The sequence below is a fragment of the Centroberyx gerrardi genome, chromosome 18, assembly GCF_048128805.1.
Source record: "Centroberyx gerrardi isolate f3 chromosome 18, fCenGer3.hap1.cur.20231027, whole genome shotgun sequence".
NCBI lineage: Eukaryota > Metazoa > Chordata > Actinopteri > Beryciformes > Berycidae > Centroberyx > Centroberyx gerrardi.
The window spans coordinates 5410877-5434501 of NC_136014.1; the positions used below are offsets into that span (position 1 = coordinate 5410877).

Genomic DNA, 23625 nt, shown 5'->3' on the forward strand with positions numbered 1-23625 from the left:
TTGGACTCCATGCTGCTTTCAACAGCCTAGCTGGCTCTAAGACAATACCTACCAGTCATTCCCCAGATGGGACGCTCCTCAGTGTGCAGCAATGCAGTATCCAATTGCATAACCTCTGATAAATTACAGAGAGCTGCTGAATATTCCAACAGTTCATTGCAATTAAAGGAATAAGAGCTAAATGATGGATGATTAGATGAATTGGGTAAATAGGTCTGATCAGCGCTAGAAGGAACTGGGTCTAGGACGACAGAATTTATTTTTGAGTCTCATTGAGGTCTTGTAGGACTATTTTTAATTATGACAATTAATAGTTAAACAAATTATTGTATGATACTATTTCCCTAATAAATTTTCTGATTAATTTTTGAACATGAACTCATCACCCTTCAAACTGCTCCCTGGTTATAAATGATTAAATGTCGACACTGGCGGGTGGTGAAGAAACCTCTGGTAAGTCTACTACTGCTATGACTCAAGCTTTTTGACTGAATTTACAGACCTGTGTGTGTGTGCGTGTCAGTCACCCATGAGTCACCACAGGACCTGAATATGTGTGTTGCGTGTTACACACAAATCATGAAGAGACATGAGTGTGTGCATCCAGCACCTGGTGAGGTTACTGATTGTGTGTGTGTGTGTGTCACCCTGGCTGAAAAAGACTGACTGATTTATTGGCAATATTCTTATTAAACATCATTCATATACTGAAGACTGAGCAGTGATGATGACTCATTAACCCACCTTTTATACCCACTTTTTCATATTGATATACAGTAGATCTTCACAATATGGTCATACTACGTACAACATGGAAAGTGGGGCCTAGTATGACTTTATGAAACATGAATGAATAACCTCATGAATTATAATAGATTTGTTACTAGTGCTTAACTGTCTTATGGTAATTTCCAAATGGATTCCATAGTTTACCCTTCTTTTTGTTTACGCTCACATCATTGGTCTTGAGGACAATTTTGGACATGCCCAGAATGAGAAGTACTAGCCATGGGCTACCAGACGAGCAAAATCCCCATCTCTGTCTACGAGACACACACACACACACACACACGCACAATAAACCTGAATGCAATCTGTAGCTATTATTCTGAGCAGTTGACGTGACTGAAAAACCAGCAGGCGCCTGTGACAGTGTCTTTATTGGATTTTTTTTTTTTCAGTAGTCAACCAGACATGAGCTCAGCCAGACTGGCCCGCCATGTTACATACATAGACCCCCCCCCCCCCACCCCCTCCCCTCCCCTCCCCATACCCCTTTACTGGCACGTTACCATGGAAACAGGCTCAGTACCCGCCTCCTCGCACAGTCCTTTCACACTTCCTGATTCTCCTCGGATCCCGGCATCCATCCTCCCCCCCTTTTCACCAGCATCCCTCTTCTTCCTCCTTCCGTCCCCTGCCCCCACAACATTTGTACAATATTTTACAACCCTAAGAGGCATGGGGAATGTAGATGGATGATATTATAAGCCATTATGACCAATAGGAGTTTAGAGTTTAGATCATAATTCAACATTTTGAGGCGGAGGAGATGATTAATGCGACTTAGAGAGACAAAATCAATGTGAATAGCATAATGAGATATAAAGAATAAATATCATTAAAATAAGAATTGTTGGTCATTATTGTTGGCATCTTCACTGCCTCAAAACGCTGCGTGTATATCAGTATCTCAATGTCTATATCTGAGGCACAGCACCCAGAACTGTGGCCTGTCGGATGGTGTCATATTACAAAATGTTCCCATAGAAATGTACAGAGTTGAACGGATCTGAGTGTCTTTTTACAGAACACACAGTTCCATAGCTACCGTATGTCAATATAATACACTTCCATCTGCAGTGCTTTGAGTTCTTGACCTCATTAAAGATATACTGACATGTTTTTAACCTCCACCATAAAGCACCAAAATGAAAATTTGGATGAAGCCGCAGAATATTTCACACATTTAACACATTGGGGCAGTAATGTACCAAGATACTCATCATTGAACATATACAATCTTCAGTGTACAATAGTCAGTGCCTGAGACAAAGTAATTCAACACACATACATTTGTTCAAAGCAGCGGCGGACCCTGAAAGTGCCGTTTTGCCACTTTCTTCCAACTATTACAGTTGAGTTGATATTCTGGGGAGATGATTTTAGCATTTGCTGAGGATGATTGTTGTATTGCTGAGAAGAAGCTGCCTGAACTATGTCAGTATACCTTTAAAATGACCCCAGGATAGACACAGAGCATGTAATGAATGCATGTAATGAATGGTAGCATGTAACGAAAGTAATCAAGTCACCTTTTCAGGAATTGAGAAATTTCCAGATGTACATTTCTGATATTTCTTCATGTTTTATGAATGTGGTTTGGTATTTGGGTCATGAAACATTTTCTACACACAGAGGACACTGTCATGTGTCAATAGCTGTGTAAAAACTGGGTAAAAAAAAACATGTGAGATGACATGTGAGGTTTGGGAAGTCTGCAGGACACGAATAATTTGAAATGTTTCAGTAGTATGCTGTAGCTGAATCAGTTTAGCAGGCTGACCGGCGCGCTCTGTGTTCTCCTAGTGCCTGACGGGGGTTCAGCTGCAACAGGAGCTCTGGCATCAATAATACAGTGATAGATTAGTCAGCCTGACCCCCTGTCTGCTCCTCTTCCTCACCCCCTGTCTGCTCCTCTTAACCCCTAGGAAGTAAAGCACCCCGGGACACTAGACCATACATCCCAGACGGCCCACTTACACTTTCACCAGTCTGAGGTTTAATAGGCAGTAGGTGGATGTCCGAGTTTAACGGAAATTCCCACGGCAGACATTTTGAATTTACGTCACACTTGAGGTGGGGAATCTACAGCCCAGCTATCACACAAACATGTATCGTTTCATTTATATTTTCACAGATTCCCCACTGAAAAATGTATCAGAAACAAATTAATGTAAATACTACAGAGATAGGTTCACATTTTAGTAATATATTTGGCCCACTATAGCTAGTACCAGAATCTAGCCTAAGTAGCTAGCTGGTAATTAGCAAGTAAGCTAGCTAACTTCTGCTAAATTTACGCAGTCGCTGTAGTTGTTGTTCCCAAGACTGCTAGCTAACTTGATAGCTGTAAGGTTATCTGAAGTCCTCACTTATGTATTAAAGTAATAGCTAGTTTTATATAAGCCAATCTTCCACGTAGAATTCCCACCCTGATTGTTCAAAATGGCCGCCGTGGGAATAAGGTAAAATCATCATTCCCACAAAAAGGCCTTTTTTGCTGATAAATGCAACTTAATTGATTGTTTGGCTAGTTTCCCTCAACCAAAGGACCTCAACCAGGGGGAGAAAAGACCATTTCCACCTTGGGGGATAAATAAAGTACATGAAATCCCAATGAAATGACTAAGGTTGGACATGGTATGAGAACATTTTGGAGGTGCAACACGCCTCGCTATATCAATATTCTTTACATTATTTTTAAGGCATTTCTGCTAAATTACATAGTACACTGTGGGGAGAGAAAGGAATGATGAGAGAGAAAGGGGATGACATGTGACAAAGGTCAACAGCCAGGTCTGAACCCATGACGTTCAAAGTACCCGGTGTCTTCTGAACAACCACAGCACCCATTACATGTTCTAGCATTCGTTTCTACTACACTCAACCCAAAGCACACCAATCCTCTCCCCCTTTCCCCAGGAAATAGCCCATACCGGCCCCCAAAAACCCAAATACAGGAAATATGTACACTGATATCTTACAGGAAATTCAAGCAGTTTCGTGCGGCTAGTTTGTGACCATTCAGTTCCGCATTTATCACAATTAGAAACACACACACACACAAACAGGCAATCACACAGCCCTGTACACGCGCGCACACACACACACACACACACACACACACACACACACACACACACACACAACAGCAGTCTAGTCTGGGCAGTATTGCACTGCAGCCAATGTTAAGAGGATGACCTGAGGCTCCTGGTCTCATACATGCAAGGGAGGAGGGGGGTGGGTGAGTCTTTACATCCAGAGCAGGCGGATCAAGTGTTTTACAGAGTTTCTGAGGTTCATAAATTCATTTCCTGTCCCGTCACGAGTTCATTTCCCCGTTATAGTAGCCTTCCCTTAATCACTGACAGAAAGAGGCAGAGGAAGAGAGGAGGAGGAAGAGGAGGAATCAAATAAATACAAATAAAAAACAATGCTCGCTAAAGCTTCGCCGCTTCACTGCGCGGCGGCGGGCGTGGCAGTGTGGCACGCTGCCAAGGACATGTTGGAAGAGGAGGTGGTGATGGTTTTCGGGGCCTGGCACCTGCAAACAAGAAGAGGAAATAAAAATCACCACACTCAGATATGGATTATTTCCCTCCAAAGGAGCTAATGCCCAATCTCTGCCTTCACATACGACCTAGACACAGGTTAATAAGATTAGTCAACAGCACTGGGATTACAGGCTGTTGAGCCAGTTGGAGATAAACCAGCAGATTAGAGGGTGTGGCTAATCCTGGACAATCCTGTTTAGAGATGCAGCGACTCTAAACCAGTTACACCAGTCAGATCCAGGCTGAGTAGTAGCAGCTGGTTTCCTACACACAAAATAAAGTCTTCAACTAACAAGACCCCCAATATACATTTGCAATGATATCAATCGATAACTTGATATTTTGAATATTAGCAGATTATTTTTCTTCAGCAATCAGAGCATTTCTCATTCAAATTAAATGGCACATGTAACAAATATAGCATTTTTCCCACAATGTGACAAGAGCCTGACAAGGAAAAATAACCAACTAAAATGAAAAATGTCAAGGTATTGTCTAAACACGTGTCCAGACCTAAATATGTAGCCTTTCAATATAATCTTAAAAAGAACATGGGAGTAAATTAACACATGCTCTAGAACCTCAACCTTTTTCATATCAAGGACCCCTAACTTAGTCCACATTAGGGCCATGGACCCCCATTTGATGAGATTTTGTCTCTCGAACCCAAATCTGAGAGTATTTTTATTGTTAGATATGATTTTGTCCAGAATTCCATGACTATCTGTATTGCAGGTAGAGAGATAACAATGAAACTACGATCAAAATAGTCATTCTTCTACATTCTCTAATTGTGTTAACTTAATTATAATAATGGTGAAGTTTAATATTCATCAATTTGCTGGGGACCCCCTTGAACCCCCTCAAGGACCCCTGGTGGTCCCCAGACCCCATGTTGAGAATCACTGTGCTAGAACACAAAAATGCACAAATCTTCCATTAGGAACCAGGTGAACTCTGTTTCTCTGTTGGGCATTTTAAGCTTCTTACTTACTACTTAACTTTTACAACTTTACAGACTAATCTGTTGTGGCATTCATTTCATTGTAGAAAAAATGTGTAGACCTGAAAAGCATATCTTTTTTAACCAGTCACATCTGGTAATAACTGCATCAGATTCTAAAATCCTCCTGCTTCACCATCGTCCATTACTGAGGACCAGGCTTTTAATCGTTTCTCATAAATACTTACTTGTTTTCTAACTATGGCAAATACAGTTGCTGCTACTGTATATGCTGCTATGCTGATGATGCGAGTGTATCCTATCAAGTAAAATCAAAGAGTTTAGGTTCAAAGTGTTTTAGTTGATATGGTGGTGAGGTAGGGGTTCAGGATTACCAGGAGCGAGACTTTCGGACGCGCCTGGCTCTGTCCTTGGTGGGGGAGTTGTCCAGCGAGGGGCTTCGGTTAAGCTCCGCCTCCGATGAACGATCCAATGAGGCGGTGGTGGGAGGAGTCATGTCCAGCTCCAGGAACATGATGTTCTCAGCCTATACAAATCCATACATACACACATACGCACACAAACACACACACGCACACACACAAAGCGAGCCGTGGTAAGTGGTGGTCAACTTCACATTCAGCAGACATACTGTAATACCACACACACACACACACCTACCCTGTATCTGGAATGAGCTCCCATCGCTATGGCAACCCTGGCATACTGGCTGATGGGTCGTTTGTATCCGACTGCGGATGCCGGCCTCTTCTTCATCTGGGAGAACTTACTGAATAGTGGAAGAGAAGAGGGGGAATCAATAAGAAACAAAAAATCAATAAGAGATCAATATTGGAAATACCAACATCTCCTGCCTCCTCATAAAGCACCAGCCAAGATATCTAAGCTTCTACTAACAAAATATGACCTAACTCTCTCTCTGGTGATGACAGTGACTGGAAACGAGATGGAGACATGTGACAAAGGTCAAAGGTCACGAGTCCTGATTCTTGAGTACATGGTTTGCACCTTAATCCACCAGGACGGCCCAAATGGGAATATTTTAAGGTCCAAACCCACATTCCACACTGACCTTTCAGCAGGGACGAGAGGCTGGAACTTCCACTGGTCCTCCTCGGGGTCAAAGGTCAGTCTGTTCATGATCTTGTTCTTCTCCTCCGGGGGAATGAAGTTCTCTATGATCAGATACCTGCATACGCACAACACACATCAAAACTCTGCTTAATTTAGAGGTGGTATCCTAACCAGTTGGTTGTTTATAGTAAAATATTAAATTGTTCATTTATGCAATCCATATGTGCTGCAAATCCATGGGGGGTATTTGCTGATTCCTCAGGATGTTTGTTCAACTCACTTGAACTTGAGTTCTCTGGTGAGCTCGTTCTGAGTCTGCTCCAGCTCCTGTCGGCTCCTCACATGCTCATCATTCACATCCTGGATCTCTGTTTTAATGCACTGGAGCTTGGCATACAGCTAGGAGGAGAGAGAGAGAGAAAAAGAGAGAGAGAGAGAGAGAGGAGAGAGAGAGAGAGAGAGAGAGAGAGAGAGAGAGAGATGTCACCCGGCGCAGTCACTGATGAACTGGTCTCTACCAGGCTGCAGTTTGGTTGCCCGTAGCAACAGCACTGGAGGCACTGGTGTCTGGAGAAATGGCCGGCCAATAAGAGCATGGCAACATGGCAACCGTCCCTCCCACCCTCCCTCCTCTTCCCCCTCTTTTCCTCCTTCGCTCCCGAGCTTTCACACTGCACATTCTTTGAGTTAGCCCAGGACCGACTGCCTGGGCTTCACACTGGCATTTTCTTTAAGTGGTCTAACCCTGACTTTAGTCCAGGTCTAGCTAGTCTAGACTTTAGTCCAGGTCTGCTGTAGCACTAGCCTGAAACATGACGCTGCAATTCATTTGAATTTACTTGCATCTTGAGTTTGACCACAGCCAATGTAAAGCCTCGGAGGATAGCTTGACTAATATACAAGGCTATACTGCTATATCATAAAAAGCTACTTCTTGGGTTTCTTTGTTTTTTTTGGTCCTTACATCACCTTTAGCTTGAAATGTGGTCTGCATTGCTAGAAGTGAGACATACAAAGTGGACTTTAACATCAAAATGCATCCATGATTAATTTTCATATCTGTCTGTTTTGTATATAGTCAAGGAGGAAGCCATTGCATCAGACCCAGTTTTTGACCAGCCACCTCTTGCCGCACGGTATGTGGTCAAAAGTTCCCTCAAGGTTTTGAATGGGCTGCACTCCGACTCAAGATGCAAGTAACCGCAAATGAATGACAGAGACATTTTTAGGTTATTGGGACTAGGTTAGCTGCAACTTGGCAGGGTTAACAACAGAATTCGAGATCTTAACCCTGGGCTAACCTTGGCAGCGTACAAAGGGGACTATATTATCTCTTGGCTGACTCTTACCCCGTGTTCACACTGTGAGCAACTTGGTTGACAGGTCGCATTACTTCAGAGCTTACCATCAACCCTAACATTGGATGAAGCCACTCTGCAAGCATTGTTTTTGGGACGTTTATTCCTGTAGTCTTTCAGATAAACACTGCAGAGAACTGGGAAGCTATGGATGGCTGGAATCAATGTCATTCATTTTGCACTTGCTAGGCGGAACTATTGTTCATGAAAGGAAATCACATCGGTAGGGAAACAAGCAGGCGCAGAAATCTGACGGCCGATGACCACAAAAAGTTCAGCTTGTTGACCGTCCACACCTCTGCCGAGTTTCCCTGGTCTATAGGAAATGAATGGAGTTCTAGTGACTTGTCAACCTTGTTGCTCGCAGTGTGAATGCAGGGTTAGCCTCGGCCTAATGGCTAAACCTGTCCAATGAATGCACAGTGTGAAAAGAGCTTCCTTCCCTCAGAGCGAGGTCACCATGCAGAGGGAGTGGGGAGGGTGGCACACGTGCCGGGTTAGGGGGCCAGAGGTCAACACAGGGTCATTAGTCAGGTCTTCATCCACGCACACACAATCCATTGTTTGGGGTTAGTCCTGCTGGCAGGGGCAGTGCAGCGAGTGGGGGAGTGAGAAGAGTTGGGACCACAGGGCAGCTGGGGCAAGGAGGAGGAGGGTTTGGAGTGTTGTTTTGGGGGATTTCACAGCGAGTTACTGGGAGGATCCTGAAGGAAGTGGAGCAGGAGGGGAAAAACCAGACTGAGAAGGTTAGCATGGAGAGCGTGAAGAGGCCAGAGAGGGAGGGAGGTCTTAGGTCCAGCAAGAGAGACGGGGGACGGCAGGACAAACCTTGAGGTACTGGGTTTTTAAGTGTGTGTCCGGACGGAGTGTGTGTCCGAGGCAGGGGGGTTGTTAGGGTCCAGGTCGGGGTCAGGGGTTCAGGGGTTCAGGGGTCACGGGGTAAAGAGGGATACACTGACATTAGGAGAAATAAAAGGAATATGTGTGTTTGTGTGCATGTGTATTCCTGTGTGTGCATTTGAAGATGTATGGGCGTGCTTACTGTATGTGCATGTGTGCATGTGTGTGTGTTACCTTCTTGAGTTTCTTGGTCTTAGCCTCCACCTCCTGTTGCAGGGAGGTGAAAGTCTCCCTCAGCTCCAGTGTCTCCTCATCCTGGACCAGCATCTGCTGCTGCATCTCCCTCTCCTTACGTGACTGAAAGCATGAACACACACTTTCCATTCCAGTCCATTCAGTTCAATTCAATTAACTCTATTTTTCACAAGTGCCGAACATTACAGTGCAGTGTACCAAATGTGCCTTCTAAGCCTTCTACCCTTTGAGGCAACTGCTGGAATACCTACACACACACATATACACACATAGACACACACACACACATTTACCTGCTCGGCGATCTCCTGCCGTTTGATCTCCAGCATCTTCTGCTGCTCATTGGTGTGATCCATGATGTTCTTCCCACCAACCAGCAGCTTGCTCTCCATTGCCTTGGAAAACCACACAGTAATATTTAGGATAGAATTCATATCATGCTAACCAACAGGGAAACATGATTAATGGGGAGCTCATCATTCAAATTTTGTGTGACAATGTAATGACATCATGATGCAATAACAAAACAATGTCTTAGGTTTGAATATTGTACTTGGTATTAGCTGTACATACAAATGAAGCAGTAAAATCAACTGATAAAGAATGCATGCATGACAGAATACAGAGTTCATTTGGACATGTAACAGCTAAGCGTAGTGTTTGGCTGAACTGCAGCAGTCAGTGCAGACATTGTGCTGATGAGGCAGATGGAGCTGGACATGGCCAGCTTAGCATCGCAATGATGTCACCATGCCACAACAAGCTGAGCTCTGCTAAAACTAGGCAGCGCTTCAGATGTGGCATTGGGAGTATGAGAAATACAACTACTGAGGTTATGACCTGGAGCAAAAACTAGGCCACAAGTTACATCATAACATATAACACTTGCAGAAAAAAAAGACACAACATTGCACCTTCTTGTCAGTGGGGTGTAGGACTGTAAACATATGTCCATCATAACTTTCTCACTAGAAAATCATCCATGTTTGTATCATTTCTGCTGGAAGAATAACGTCTTAGTATCTTAAAAGAATACACAACCTTTTGGAAAATAAGTTAAATTACTATTTAATTCACTATGATGTATTGCTTGTATGTATGCTCTATGTTTAACTGACAATAGAGGCTTTGCCACCACCGGCGCCATTTTGAAGGACTGATTGGAGAATTGGAAGCACACAAATAATTACAATAATAATAACTAGGCTAGAATAAGTGAGATACCTGAAAAAGAGCTAAAAGTTGAAACAATGCTGCAAGCTAAGGGTGAATAGTCTGATAGGGTAGATTTGTTTCCACATTTAGGTTACTTTGCATGACACAGTAAACTGTCTTGTCTTTAGCTCTCAGGTTTGTAGGCCTGAGGTTAGCTCAATTAACCTGAACAAAAATGTGAGTTTTCAGTTTTACTTGACTGCGAGGACCGCTAATAGCTAGCTAACTAACAAGCTAGCATTATCTAAACACAAAGTTAGTTCTGAGCCAAAACCTGTACAGAAACTAACCACGTCTGTTTGATACTGAGTCACAAGTTTAGAAATGTGATCGGCTGTCCTCAGCTATTGTTGCCCTTTAACTGTGGACTTCCAACATGGCCACCAGAAGGTGTGTTACATCACCTGAAAGCCCTCTGTACGAGCTAGTTAGCATCATCTCAAAGGATTTAGTATATGTACTCTACCACACTAAATACTGCACACACAAAGGTGAAACTAGTATAAATGTACTGGTTGGACAACTATAAGTTGATTATGGCGTATATTTGCCAAACGTTTGTGTATTCATAGGAGCCCTGATGTTATTTGTACATTTAACAATCAAAATGTAAGGTGCAGGTTTTGCAAAAGGTGCGTTAAGTGTATGAATGAGCGATGGAGAGTCATTATCATTCCACGCCTCTGGTTACAGCATCTCTGGTTACTGTGGAGATTAAAGGCTGAGGGTCGTGGTGATGCAATCTGTCTTAGAGGTGCATTACACACACACACACACACACACACACACACACACTGCTCTGTCATTATCTGTCCCTGACTGATCCCTGTCCTAAGGGTAGAAGTCTAAAATGAATCAAGAGAAACAGAGAGAGAGAGAGAGAGAGAGAGAGAGAGAGAAATGAGGAGACAGAGAGAGAGAGAGAGAGAGAGAGAGAGAGAGAGAGATGGGGAAAACTGTAAGGAAGAGAAAGAAAGAGGGAGGAGGGAAAAGAGAGAAAAGAGGCCCAAAGAAGGGTAGGGGCCACAACCATTTTGTATAGGCCACATTCCAATCTCGGGACTCCACACAGAAATGGAGCCAATGTGTGTGTGAGTATGTGTATGTATGTGCACGTGTGTGTGTGTGCGTAAAACATGTGTGTATCCATTCTTTTATAATTTTAGCACACCATACAGTCCGCTCGATTATGTGACAGAACACAAAAACACACACACACACACACACACACACACAGAGCGTACAGTGATGTCCTTCAGAGAGGATGCGTCTACAGCACGTCTTTACAGAAAGCCTCTTTGTTTCGAGCTGTCTTTGTGTTCTGTGGCTAGTGTACTATGTGTGTGTGTGTGTGTGTGTGTGTGTGTGTGTGTGTGTGTAACTGCCTGGTTTGCTGCTCTTTGTGTTTTGTCATATTCTTTCAGCTTCATTAAAGGGCTGATTCATGTGAGGGATTTTCTCTCTCTCTCTCTCTCTCTCTCTCTCTCTCTCTCTCTCTCTCTCTCGCATATATCTCATACCCCTGGTACCCTGGTTATATAGACCACTAACTCCTTATGTGTAGTTTTTACAATACAGGCAATGAACGGTCAGTCTCCAACAGTCTACAGTCAGTTTTAGTATACTGTACTATATTTATGTTTTTCTCTACCAGGCACTCTATGAGTCCCTTGGGCTTACGAAACCCTTTCAAAACCCAGTTAGATGAACTCACAAATGCATACCAGCTAAAAACAAGGCTGTTTTTCTTGTGAATTTTGGAGATACAAGATGACAATGTATACTGTATGTGTCCTTCCGTTACCCTAAAACCAGCTTGCTAGCATTGTTAGCATACATTCCTTGTTGAAACCAATGGGTGCTGCTAGCTGCAAGCTGCAAGCTGCAAGCTGCAAGCTAATGGGCTCGCTTATGGCTAGCTGTAGCTAACAATGCTAACAAGCCGTTTTTCAGTTATCTTTAAATGCCAATACAGAAACTTTGTTACCAAAAGTGTCTGGTGAATAAAAAAGGAATTCCTTTAAACGCAACGTGACATATTGAAGGCCTCAACATTACAAAAATCATAAACTGTAATAGTAAAAGTGTTGAAAACTGTACAACACACATCTACAAAAAAAGATAACGGTTAACTGTAGTTTCAGCTATCTTTCAGAATCAATTGGTCATGTTTGAGCAAAACTGAAATGTTCTGTGAGCCTCCATAATACATGCAATGTTTAAATTTTACGTTTTAAACTGTAGGGTAAAAACAGAATAATGATATCGCTTATCCTCTATGGAGAATTCAACATCAATACAATTCCAGTTTCATCATCTGTGGCCAGTTGCCTGTTTCAGCAGCCATGCTATATACATTACATGACAGGACTAACTTTGTTAGGTTAGACTCTATTGTATTTGCTCCTGACTTGTGGCAATACAAAATGGATTATGGGGGCAGTGCAGTGCAGGGTAACGTATACTGGATCCCTGTAGGACAACAACAGCAATCAAATTTATGCTTTGTAACGCTGTCCTGGTGTATTGTGATCCCCTTTTTGATGTGAAATTGAGTTGCTTGGGACGCGAGAGAAGCGAGAAGCCTGATATCTATATACACAGCATCGGTTTCCATCTGAGCTGGTGTACCAGAGGTGAAGATGAAGAGAAGACAGGAGAGGAGGAAGAGGAGGAGGAGGGAGAGGGATGACTCAGTGGCAATCCAGACGACCTTCCTCCGAACGACAGACGACTGACGTATCGGTCATGTCATTATTTCTATTTTCAGGCTTCCTTTACAGATCCAGGTTTCAGTCAGAGGCGCTCATGCACACACACACACACACACACACACACACACACACACACACAGACAGATGTAAACCGGAAAGCTGATGATCTCCAAAGGTCAGAAGAGAGCTAAAGTATGTCTCTCTCTATCTACAGCTCATTACCTCCCAGCTCCAACTATTGTCCTGGCTGCCTCTCTCTTTCTCTTTTGATTGGTCTATAAAGCAGCCTTTGTATGCTTCAGTGTGTGTGTGTGTGTGTGTGTGTGTGTGTGAGTGTGACTACAAGTATCTCACTGTTTTTCCTGTAGATTTTCTTGTCGATAAGCGGGAGTCATTTTGGTTCGGAGAGCCAGATTCGCTCCTGGGCCTGATCCAGGATCAGTTCCAGTAGGTGTTGCAGTGAAGAACAGCTCTTAATTGGATATTTATGTCGTGATACATGGATATTTGTGCTGTAATTGCAATTGTAACTGTTATTTTTGGGGGGAGGCGTTCTGAGCAATTAGGCCAGATGATGAATTTTAATTGTATATACACATTTCGAGCTGTGGAGGCTGCTGGGTGACAGCTAAATGAATGAAAACAGTGATGCATCTGTATGTGCGTAACAGTTTTTATGTGTGTGTGTGAGCTTGTATCTATGTATGTACAATCTGTGTGTGTGTGTGTGTGTGTGTGTCTACGTATAACCGTGTGTGTGTGAATTCTTCTGGCATTTCCCGATAGGAAGGCGAACAGAACGGGAAGCGATGCATATTGAGCTGGCTCGTCCGCATCAGCCAGCCAATCACAGCGCGGCTAGGCCTGCTGGGAGCAGCCACGCTATAAATACAATGTGACGACGACAGATCTCGTGTGTGCGTGTGTGTGTGTGTGTGTGTGCAACGGAGAGAGAGACAGAACGCTTGCTAGGAAGAGACACACATAGAGAGAGAGAGAAAGGGGGAAATAAAGTGAAAGAGACAAGGAGAGAGAAAGATATTGAGCAGGAGAGAGAGAGAGAGAGAGAGAGAGAGAGAGAGAGAGAGAGATCTGTTTCCCCATCAGTCCTGTTCCATGCATCAACCACTTAAGGAACACCAACCTAAAGCCTAAACCTCATTACCCTTCACTCACTGTCAGTCATCTATCCTCCCTCTACCACACAGTAACATGCAGTCAGCACAACTGAAGGCCAGGCACCACAGAAGAGGGGGAAAAAAAATCCTTTTATCCCAGCAGAATGACATTTTAGATCTTGAGTATTTATGTTGTTACTGAAATATTCAAATGAGCTCATAAAAATGCACACATTTGCATGTCGTTAGAATACTATTATCCCTCGGTGCATTAATTCGCAGTGTCTTTTCCTGCTTCTTTCTCAGGAATTACCAAATAGAATAGGGATTTGTAAAAATGTTGTTGTTTTTTTGATGAATCTTTTACAAAATACTACATTTATGGCAAAAAAAAATCATATTTGTTGACATTTTTTCATGTAAAGAAAGAAAAAGCTACACTGTTTTCAGCAAAGATGCTCTAATTGCAAAGAGGGTTTTCTTTCTTTAAATGTCAACCCACAGTCTATACACCTGTCACTTTGTACTGATATTTTTTCATATACAATACCTCATGAAATAGAAATGACAAAAGATATCAAAAAAGCCCCTGTAAGTTGAACTGGAAAAAAAAGTTTTGCATAGAGGGAAAATGTCATTTTGAGAAAATGGATGTTAAAAGTGTTTTTCTTAGTTAATTTTGTACTTAGTGTACTTGGCACAGCTGGTATAAAAATGTATAAATCAACTATTTATAGTGGTTTTTGATGATTGTTCTGTATATTTTATGAAACTACAGCAGTTATACAAGCAAAATATTATAATAGCTCGGCACCAAATGGCCAAAATTGCCATTTTCACCCGTTTCCTCGCCTTGAGTGACATGAATATATTTGATCTGGTAATGTTAGTTTTAAATGCAGACATTTCTCTCTCTCTCCTCTCTTTGCCTCTTTGTATGGGAGAGAGAGAAGTGTGTATTCTATAATAAATGTCTCTGCCTTCTCTGATCCCAAGACTGGATGCTCAATTCATGTGCACACACATACGGGCCTCGACACACACACACACACACACACACACGGAGACACACAGAGTTGATTCATCAATATTTCAGTGGTGCAGCCTTCCATGCTGAAAGATGGAGAGCAGCGATGAGCTCTTTCTGTTCATCAACCCACTTACACACACACACACACACACACACACACACACACAAACCTCTTGTCCCTGCTCAGGCTTTTCCCTCCTCTAATTGGACAGGAACGCAGCTACATAAACAGGAAACAAGGCGATTCTACCCACAAGGCTGTGTATGTGTGTGTGTGTGTGTGTGTGTGTGTAAAGTTACATTGTGCGTGCTTGCATGCGTGCATATAGGCTACTTTGGAAAGTTCAAATGTGTGTGCACATACACGTGTTTGTGTGTGTGTGTGTGTGTGTGTGTGTGTGTGTGTTATGCTGCCGATATTTCCCATGAGGCAATGGGTATTGTTGTTGACCATGCTTTCTGATTGGCTGCAATCCAGCTGGCAGGATGCAGAATAAGCCTTCTATAAGGCCTTAATACACAGGCAACATTATGAGGCAGTGTAAATTGTCAACAACTATAACAGACAGCAACCTAAAGACTGGTCAGTTGAGAGTGTGTACTTTCTGGTTATGTGAACATTCACACAAAACAAATGATTTGATGTAAATACATTGGCTACTCAATAACAAACTTGTTTTTTCATCTGAAGGATTCAATCATCATCCCTGCTGCTGGGCAAGTTGCCTTCGTCCATTTCCTGGAAAGTTAACTCTTAACTTTAGGCTACTTACAAACAGAACCAAGAGAATGGGGGACACATAGCACCCCTATTTAAAGGGACAATCCACCCTAAAATACTTCAAGGCCTTGATCAGACAAGACGCGTTTGTAGGCTTTAAAACATGAGGCGCATCGCTCTGCCTTGATTCTGAGAATCCTGCACAGCCAGAAGTACTGCAAGCTGCTTTTGCTATCGCTAGCAAACCGCAAAGTCAGCTACTACTAGTCATTTAGCTAGAATAGCTAATGACATTAGCTCATGTCGTTAGCCAACTTAAGAAGAAAAATAACTATTCGATTGTGGCACTAATTTGTCTTCAGCTATCTACAACATTAAGAGTAAATGTTTTGGTGTCAGTCCCTCAGAATCAAAGAGCGAGGGCTTCTTTCTAGACTCACCATTTTGCACCAAGAGACGTTCAACAATCATACAGGGAGAAATCAATCGTAGAAGAGGCAGAGACACCAATTTCTCCACTGACAGTTGCCTCAATAGACCAGAATACAATGCAGCCACAGCTTGCATCTTTGTGGATTGGTTGTTGGTAGTGTGTGAAATACAACTTACAACATCTTCTACAGTGTTTTTATCATTTAAACAACTGAGCACAACACATCACAGCATTGTCTCTACACTCTCACTTCTTCTCGACTGGAAAAACTTACTACGCTATCGCTATTGACTTCTCCACCTACACATAAAACCCACAGCTGAATGCTGTGCCATTCTGTGGGGGTAAGGCATTCTGGGAAACGTAGGAAATAACCGACTGAAGTACAAGTAAACGATGCAGGTTGAGGGAAAGTGGGTACACTTTCTATCTAAAGTGGGTACGCTCTTTATCTAACCGTATTCAGGACCTTTTAAGGTCTAGAGTTCAAATAACACACTTTAAGACTGGGACAGACAGAGAGACAGAAAGGAAGGGAGGGAGACAGAAAGAGGGAGACAGATACTGTAGTAGTTCTGACCCAGAAAAGGGGATCTAAGAATAGTCCGCTGTGGGGACGGACTCAGCAGCCTCCTTATGAGAAGCTGCTGTTCAGCACGAGGCTCTCAACAGCTGCTCCACTGATACCTGACTGTTTCGTAACAGCACAACACACATTATAGGCACTATTAAAAGGTTAGCTTAGACCATGTTCAAGCAATGAGCCACTTGAGGCTGAGGGTTACGGTGATTTTAGAATCGCTAAGAGGCATTGTTAGGCACGATGTGACGCTGAGTGCCTAAAACTGGGATGGAAAGAGTGCCAAAATATCCTACTCCAATTGAAGCACTGTTACTTTGCTGAAATTTTGGTTAAATGGAAGTAGAATTACTGGTGCAAAAATCTACTTGAGTAGTAAAACATAGCTCATTTAAAAAGTAGTCAGAGTAAAAGTTAAAAAAAAAAAAAAAAAAACGGACATTTTTATATTTGATTTTTCCCATGCAGTGCAAAAAGGATGACAGTTCAAATCATGTTCTTTTAGTTGAAAAAAAATGAAGTGCATAAACTAGGTAAAGCATGAATAAATAATTTCTTGTGTGACAGGATGACAGTAACTTAGAGATAAAAGAAAAATAAACTAAAAATGTCCATCCCCATTATTCAGTGACATTAAAGGAAAATTCCACCCTTGGATAATACTCTTACAAAGGTGTATGTAAAAACATTCTAATGCTATATCATTCATTCATTCATATTTAAATGAACTGTTGTGCAGTCACAGGTGTGTGTTTATCAAGTATTTTACGATGGTTTTAAACGCAACTCAGCCAATCGGAAGTGTTGACAGGAACTATCTTTTTTAGAATTCAGCTTTTTTGAAAGGTGAAGATAAATACATACACAACTGTTTAGCTGCATGGTAAAGCTAACTGGTTAGCGTTGCCTCAGTCTCTCCTTATGGCTGTTGGCATTTCAAAGCCATCAATTCTTACCATTTTACAATCTGTTGACAGCGTGCACACCCAAATACGTCAACGTAGGTAATATCTTGGCAGGTCATGACAGGCTAGCTAAAATACGAAACTAACATTTCGATTTGGTTAACCACCAATGTAAGAATATGTGGAGGACAAGCATGTACCCGACTGGCCTGTTTTTCCTGCTTAGCCCTACCTCTCTGTGAAAGTGTTTCAGCTTTTTGACACTATCCAGAGCAAAGTGACAAGAAAACACGAAGGTGACGCGCTACGAAAGTCATGTAACATTTGAACATGCGATGTTTCGGGTACTTGTTGTGAACCAACTGGTCTCTGGAGCCAAAGGGACGCTCCCTCGTTCCATTTGCTCATGTAAAAATAAGCTAGTAGCACCTACAGCAGCACAGACAACACAACACAACAACGGCTAAACAACAGTTGCACCAACACCAGCCACAATCCACAGATGGAGTGCTCTACCTTGGAGGCCAGTTAGCTAACAGCTCCCTGCAGAGGTACCAGCTGACCCAACACAGCTTGAAGAGGCTGGTTCCTGACCTACTTGCATGTGGCATGTTTGTGTGTGTGTGTGAGAGAGAGAAAAAGAGAGAGAGAGGGAGGGAGAGAAGGAGGAAGAGAGGGTGGCAGGGACTCACATGCGTTTCAATCTGATATTATGTGTAATTAGTTATTTCTGCTAGCTCATTTCCACCAGCCGTTTCCAGCCAGAGCCCCTAGTCTCAGTCTGGTGTCTCTGCCTAGCAACCTCTCTCTCATTGGCTGCCGGAGCAGAGAGGAAAATGCAGCCCGCAGGCCACGGGATGTGACTGGTGGGCTAATTCCAGTCTGAGCCAATCAGAGAGAAGCTGGGTTAGGGTCTTTTAGACCAGGCTGAAGACACTGTATACAATCACAACAATGTAGTAGGCACTATGGAAACTTACGATTATCTAAGTTAAAAAAAGCCGTTGATGATTGATTTTACCGTTGATATTTTTGATAGCTGAAACATTTTCTGCTATCAAACTCCATTGTAGCTGCACTGGAAATATCTCCAAGTGACGTCTACATCTATGTCTGTAGCTGTTTTCAACAGTGTTCAGGGTTTTTATGGTGGATGTTTCTTCAGTGAGTTTACCTCAGACAGAACCTACTGTCTTTAGATCACCAGTTGTGAAAACCACTCAGCTGAAAACTTAAAATGGACTTTGTCTTCATCTTAACCATATGACATTGACCTGTGACCTTAACATGTGATTTGTGCATAATGTTCCTGGTTTGGGTTCTTTCACCGTATGCGCTGAAGACATGTCACATGTCAGACAGGAAATATTTGCTTGGACTATCTTTCCAAACAAATACCGTCATTTTTGAGGGTAGGCAGGTTTCCTTCTAGACCAGCAGCAAAAGACCAACGCATCAAAGGCAGGAAATACTTCTCAATCATAATCATCTTCCTTCTCGTCCTCCTCGGGGGGACGGAGGAGAGGAGAGGGAGGTTTGCTGATTTGTTGTGCTGACATCACACAGCATTAGGCACCCAGCCACCCAGTCAGCATCAAACACAGTGTGAAAGACCCTCTGAACTGTGGTGTCTGATCAGAGAGGGTTTGATATGGTTTAGCATAAAGCAGCATTAGCCCCACAGGGTTTCGGAGAAAGACGTGACAAGAAAAAATGCGAGGTACCTCACACCGAAATGTATATAAAAGGTCTCAAGTGTCAGAAACCTCATATCTCCAGTTTCTCCCATTGTTTAACTCTGAAGTAGCAAGCTGACTTTGTCCCCCACATATAGAAAAAGCTTTACGACCTCAAATCCAGACCTAACCATTGATTACGCATTGTAAAATGTTAAGAAATCATGGGTGAAAACCAAACAGTTTTTCCTAGTTTCCTCAAACCTTGACATTTTGGAGAAAACGGGTTTCTGCAAGGCACAGAATATACATTAGCTCCATCTCCTGGGACTTCCCCAGACCTCATACCTTCACTCAAACAGAAAAGGTAGCACATCCTACAGATGAGGCAAAAACTTGAGAGTGCTTACATTGCTCTTAAAAATGTACTGGGGAACACACAAGTGCAATGTAAGCACTCTGTCATTTTTTTTCCGTATTTGTGGGATATGTCATTTATTTTCTTTTGAGTGTGTGCTGCTATGTACATTTGTTCCATCTGCTAAACTGAGAATAAAAAAGATGCTGGTTAGTAAACAAAAATGGACAGGCGTTTTGACTCATGCCAATCCAAATGAATCCTGCACACCAGTCACCTACTACAGATATTAAAAGACAAAATCCCGCCTAAAACACTGTAAAAAAAATATTGGCGAGTATCATTATTCCGCAGTATAACCCACAGCTGAATTGAACAAGTTCATGCCCCTTCTCTGGGGGTTGTCGAAAGGCATTCTGGGAAATATAGGAAATCATGTAGTAGATGAGGCAGGTTGAGGGAAAGTGGGTTCACCAAAAAAGTTAATTACAACACTTCATCACAAAATAACTCCTGGAATTCATTGGAACATCACAGATTGATGATACATAACAGTGTAAGAGGATGCAAAGGGGGATTTTTCCTCTAAGTATAGACCCTCAACTTGACTTACTACTGTTCCTATAAAACTGACACATTCGCCTACACACTCCCCATTGAAAACACCTTTTTCCTCCTCTCATGTCTTGGAGCCCTAGGACCTCACATGAGGTCCTAGGGCTGCTAGCAGGTAGCAGGGCTACGGCTCAGTAAGCTGATCCGGTGTCTCATGTTGGACGGTCCAGGCTGTAGCTACAGTAGGATAGACCGCAGTCACTCAGTCATTCTGCACGGGTGACTTATTGACTGGATATGGGCATGAATCAGAGCAAGTAATTAATGCAGCTCTGACTCAGTCTCTGAGGCCAGCTGTATGTGTCTATGTGTGTGTGTGTGTGTGTGTGTGTGTGTGTGTGTGCCAGTTTGTGTGTGTGTGTGTGTGTGTGTGTGTGTGCATAGGGCAAAGGGAAAGAGAACTGACATTTGAAGCAACAATGGCCTCAGTTCCTGCCTGAACATAAAAAGACACCCAACCAGACTTTGGGTAAAGGGCACCAGGCACTTGTGATAGGAAATATGCATAATACCAAACACTGGTACTGGATATCAGGCTGCTGCCAGTCTAACATAAGGTGTTCTTTGTCACTAATGTCTAATACTAGAATTCATATATGTCAGAAATCAAAGCAAAGCACATGATTTTCTGTTTTTTTCACACATGTAGGAAGGATGTCAGATCTCTCTGATAGAGAAAAAAGGAATGTGTCTCAATCATTTTGTCATGTCAAGTAACAGATTGGATCAGTATTGGTATGGCTGCATCCTTGACATGTACAAACACACACACACACACACACACACACACACACACACACACTGTTGTAATTAGGTATGAAGCAGCCAGGGCTACTGTTCATAATGTTCCTTACTAGCAGCTCAACAGATTATCACACATGATTATCTCATAGACCGCATGTCCTTAATCTAACTCCCTAGATTATGTGGACTCCTGTGTGTGTGTATGTGTGTATGTGTGTGTGTGTGTGAGAGAGAGAGAGAGAGAGAGAGAGAGAGAGAGAGAGAGACAGACAGTAAGGGTCTGGTTCACTCAACATCATTTGCAACAGGGAGCTAAAGTTGGTCTTTGTGCTGGATGACCTACAGTGTAATATGGATTTTAATTTAAAATATGAATACGAGACAGATGAACAGACTTTCTGCGTTTGATAATGCAGAAAGTCATGACACAAGCAAAAACGACCAACTACAAAGCTACAGAGTGGACTTACAGGCCCTCACCCTCACCTTGTACTTGGCGGTCAGCTGCTCTGTGGCTTCTTGCTCCTTCCTCAGATCACCCATCATCCTCTCCTTCTCTCCCAGAAGCCTCTGCTTCTCCTCGGCCAACATGAATTGGTCTTCCCTGATGGCCTCCTTCTCCCTCTCCAACCTCTGCTCCTCCTGCTTCACGTACTCCTGCGCCTCCTTCTCCACCTCCTCGTCGCCCTCCGTGTCTTCGTCCCCGTCCCGTTCCCAGCCCTCGCCGTCCCCTTCCTCCTTCTTGTGTTTGTTCCTGCCCTGCCTGTGGTTGAGCTGGGCCCTGAGGCGCGCGATCTCCCTCTGGAACTCGCGGAGCAGGGCGTCCTTGGGGTCCTCGTTGACTCTGGGCTGGTTCTGGATGTTCTTGGCCCGGTTAGCGTAGCGGAGGGTGGTGAGGGTCTCGTCGTAGTGCTGGGGGGCGGGGCCTAGCGTGGCCACCATGACAGTCCTGGCGTTCCCGCCCAGCGAGTCCTGCAGCAGCCGGGTCAGCTTGGAGTCCCGGTACGGCACGTGCCCGCTGCGCCCGTCCGCCAAGGCCGAGATCACGTTACCCAGCGCCGACAGGGACAGGTTGATCTTGGCGGCCTCTTTCAGGCGCTCTCCGCGGACGCCCGTCTTGGCCTGCCGTTCGCTGCCGGCCAGGTCCACCAGATTGAGGCGGCCGACCCGGATGTGTTTCCGTCCATCCGGTCCAGGCTGGCTGCACTCCACCGTGATCAGGAACAGGGCATGGGATCGGGACGAATGTTCGTTCATGTCCGTTGCCCCGACTGCCCTCGCCTGGTTCCCCACGTTCATCACCTCCTCAATCTCCTTGACGCTCTTGCATACGCATGACGTCAGGTCACGCACGTACACCCCGGTCTCCGGGCTCTCCCTGAGGTCCAGGGCCCTGGCGTTGGCGTGGTTGGGATCCAGCAGATCACGGACCTCCTCCCTGTAGATCTCCAGGTAGGATGCCCGCACCAGGTACTGCTTGTCGGACTGGGAGCGGGAAATGTGCGTGAAGATGTGGTCGAAGGCGTTGGGGATCACGCCCCGTTTCTCCGGGTCCATCCAGGCCCCCTGCATGGTGTACGTCTTCCCCGTGCCGGTCTGCCCGTACGCGAATATGGTGCCATTGAAGCCCGCAAGAACCGAATCTATCAGCGGCCTTACGCTCTCATCGTACAGGTCTCGCTGTTTGGAATTTGCATCGTAGACAGCGTCAAACGTGAAGGTCTTCTGGGGTTCGCTAGGTGGTGCGCGAGGGTTTCGGAGGACCACTTGGCCGAGCCGCAGGTCCATCTGTACTATGCCCCCTACTGGCCCATTAGACTCCTCTTTACGGTTCAAAGGGCGGCATCGAACTACCACCTTCACCGACTCACTACTCTTATTTTTGGACATGACTGGGTTCTATTTGTCACTGTAGGTTATGGTTAGGGTTAGGGTTACAATAATAGGAAAATGTGTATTCCCACCAACAAAATAGGCTGGTAACCTTGATAATGTCTGTAATTAGCCTAAATGGCCCCCTATCTGTCTGTTAGAGAATTGTGTAACCATTGGATCCTGAATTGTTAATAACAAATTCATTAAGGCTTCTTCACCATATCATAAAAGGAAACGGCTACAGTGTCTAATGACAGAGATTCTAACATTTACCAATACAACGGATGAGATGTAACAATCCGTAATAGATAATTGCCTTTTACTGTCTATAATAGGGTTACAAATAAATAGACGGTCACAAGCTCTCACGCGTTAGGTCGACGCTCCATTGCAGCCCCCGTTACACATCCAGATTCATTCGGCGAAAAATGAAATCTCACACTACCGACGATAGAGACGTACAATTCACATATCACATACATATCGTCCAGTTTATACACGCCCTATAGATCCGCTACAGACCGCTGTCCGCATCTCCGTGTCCGCGGCTCACGGATGCTCCGAAGTGGATTTGCGGCGCTCGGGCTCTGAGATAGAGCTCCTTCCTATAGGCAACACACACACACACACACACACACACACACACACACACACACACGCACACACACACACACACACACACACACACACACTCACACACACACACACACACACACGCACGCACACAGCCTCATTCAACCACCACACCCCACCTCACTGCGGAGTGGAACAAGGTACCATGGGAAATGGAGTTTCGTCTCAGCTTGAGTTGAC

At 43.9% G+C, this 23625-nt stretch overlaps 1 protein-coding gene across 3 annotated transcripts; it reads right to left on the reverse strand.

Annotated features, from left to right (window-relative positions):
• Positions 1 to 1152: 1152 nt before the first annotated feature.
• On the reverse strand, positions 1153 to 23419 carry kif3ca (kinesin family member 3Ca). 3 transcript variants are annotated; one of them, XR_013507445.1, is made up of 9 exons: positions 21424 to 23419; positions 9122 to 9223; positions 8808 to 8930; positions 6656 to 6774; positions 6374 to 6490; positions 5962 to 6070; positions 5676 to 5827; positions 3909 to 4327; positions 1153 to 3868 (listed from the first exon to the last, which is right to left on the reverse strand). XR_013507445.1 is itself a non-coding variant. In XM_078289945.1 (8 exons), exons 1-8 carry the CDS (start codon positions 22825 to 22827, stop codon positions 4240 to 4242), a joined length of 2214 nt encoding a protein of 737 aa, XP_078146071.1. In that variant the 5' UTR covers positions 22828 to 23419; the 3' UTR covers positions 1153 to 4239. The 3 variants fall into 3 exon arrangements, 1 of the variants encoding a protein (XP_078146071.1); XR_013507446.1 differs by having other exon boundaries at positions 3903 to 4327; XM_078289945.1 differs by having other exon boundaries at positions 1153 to 4327.
• Positions 23420 to 23625: the final 206 nt, after the last annotated feature.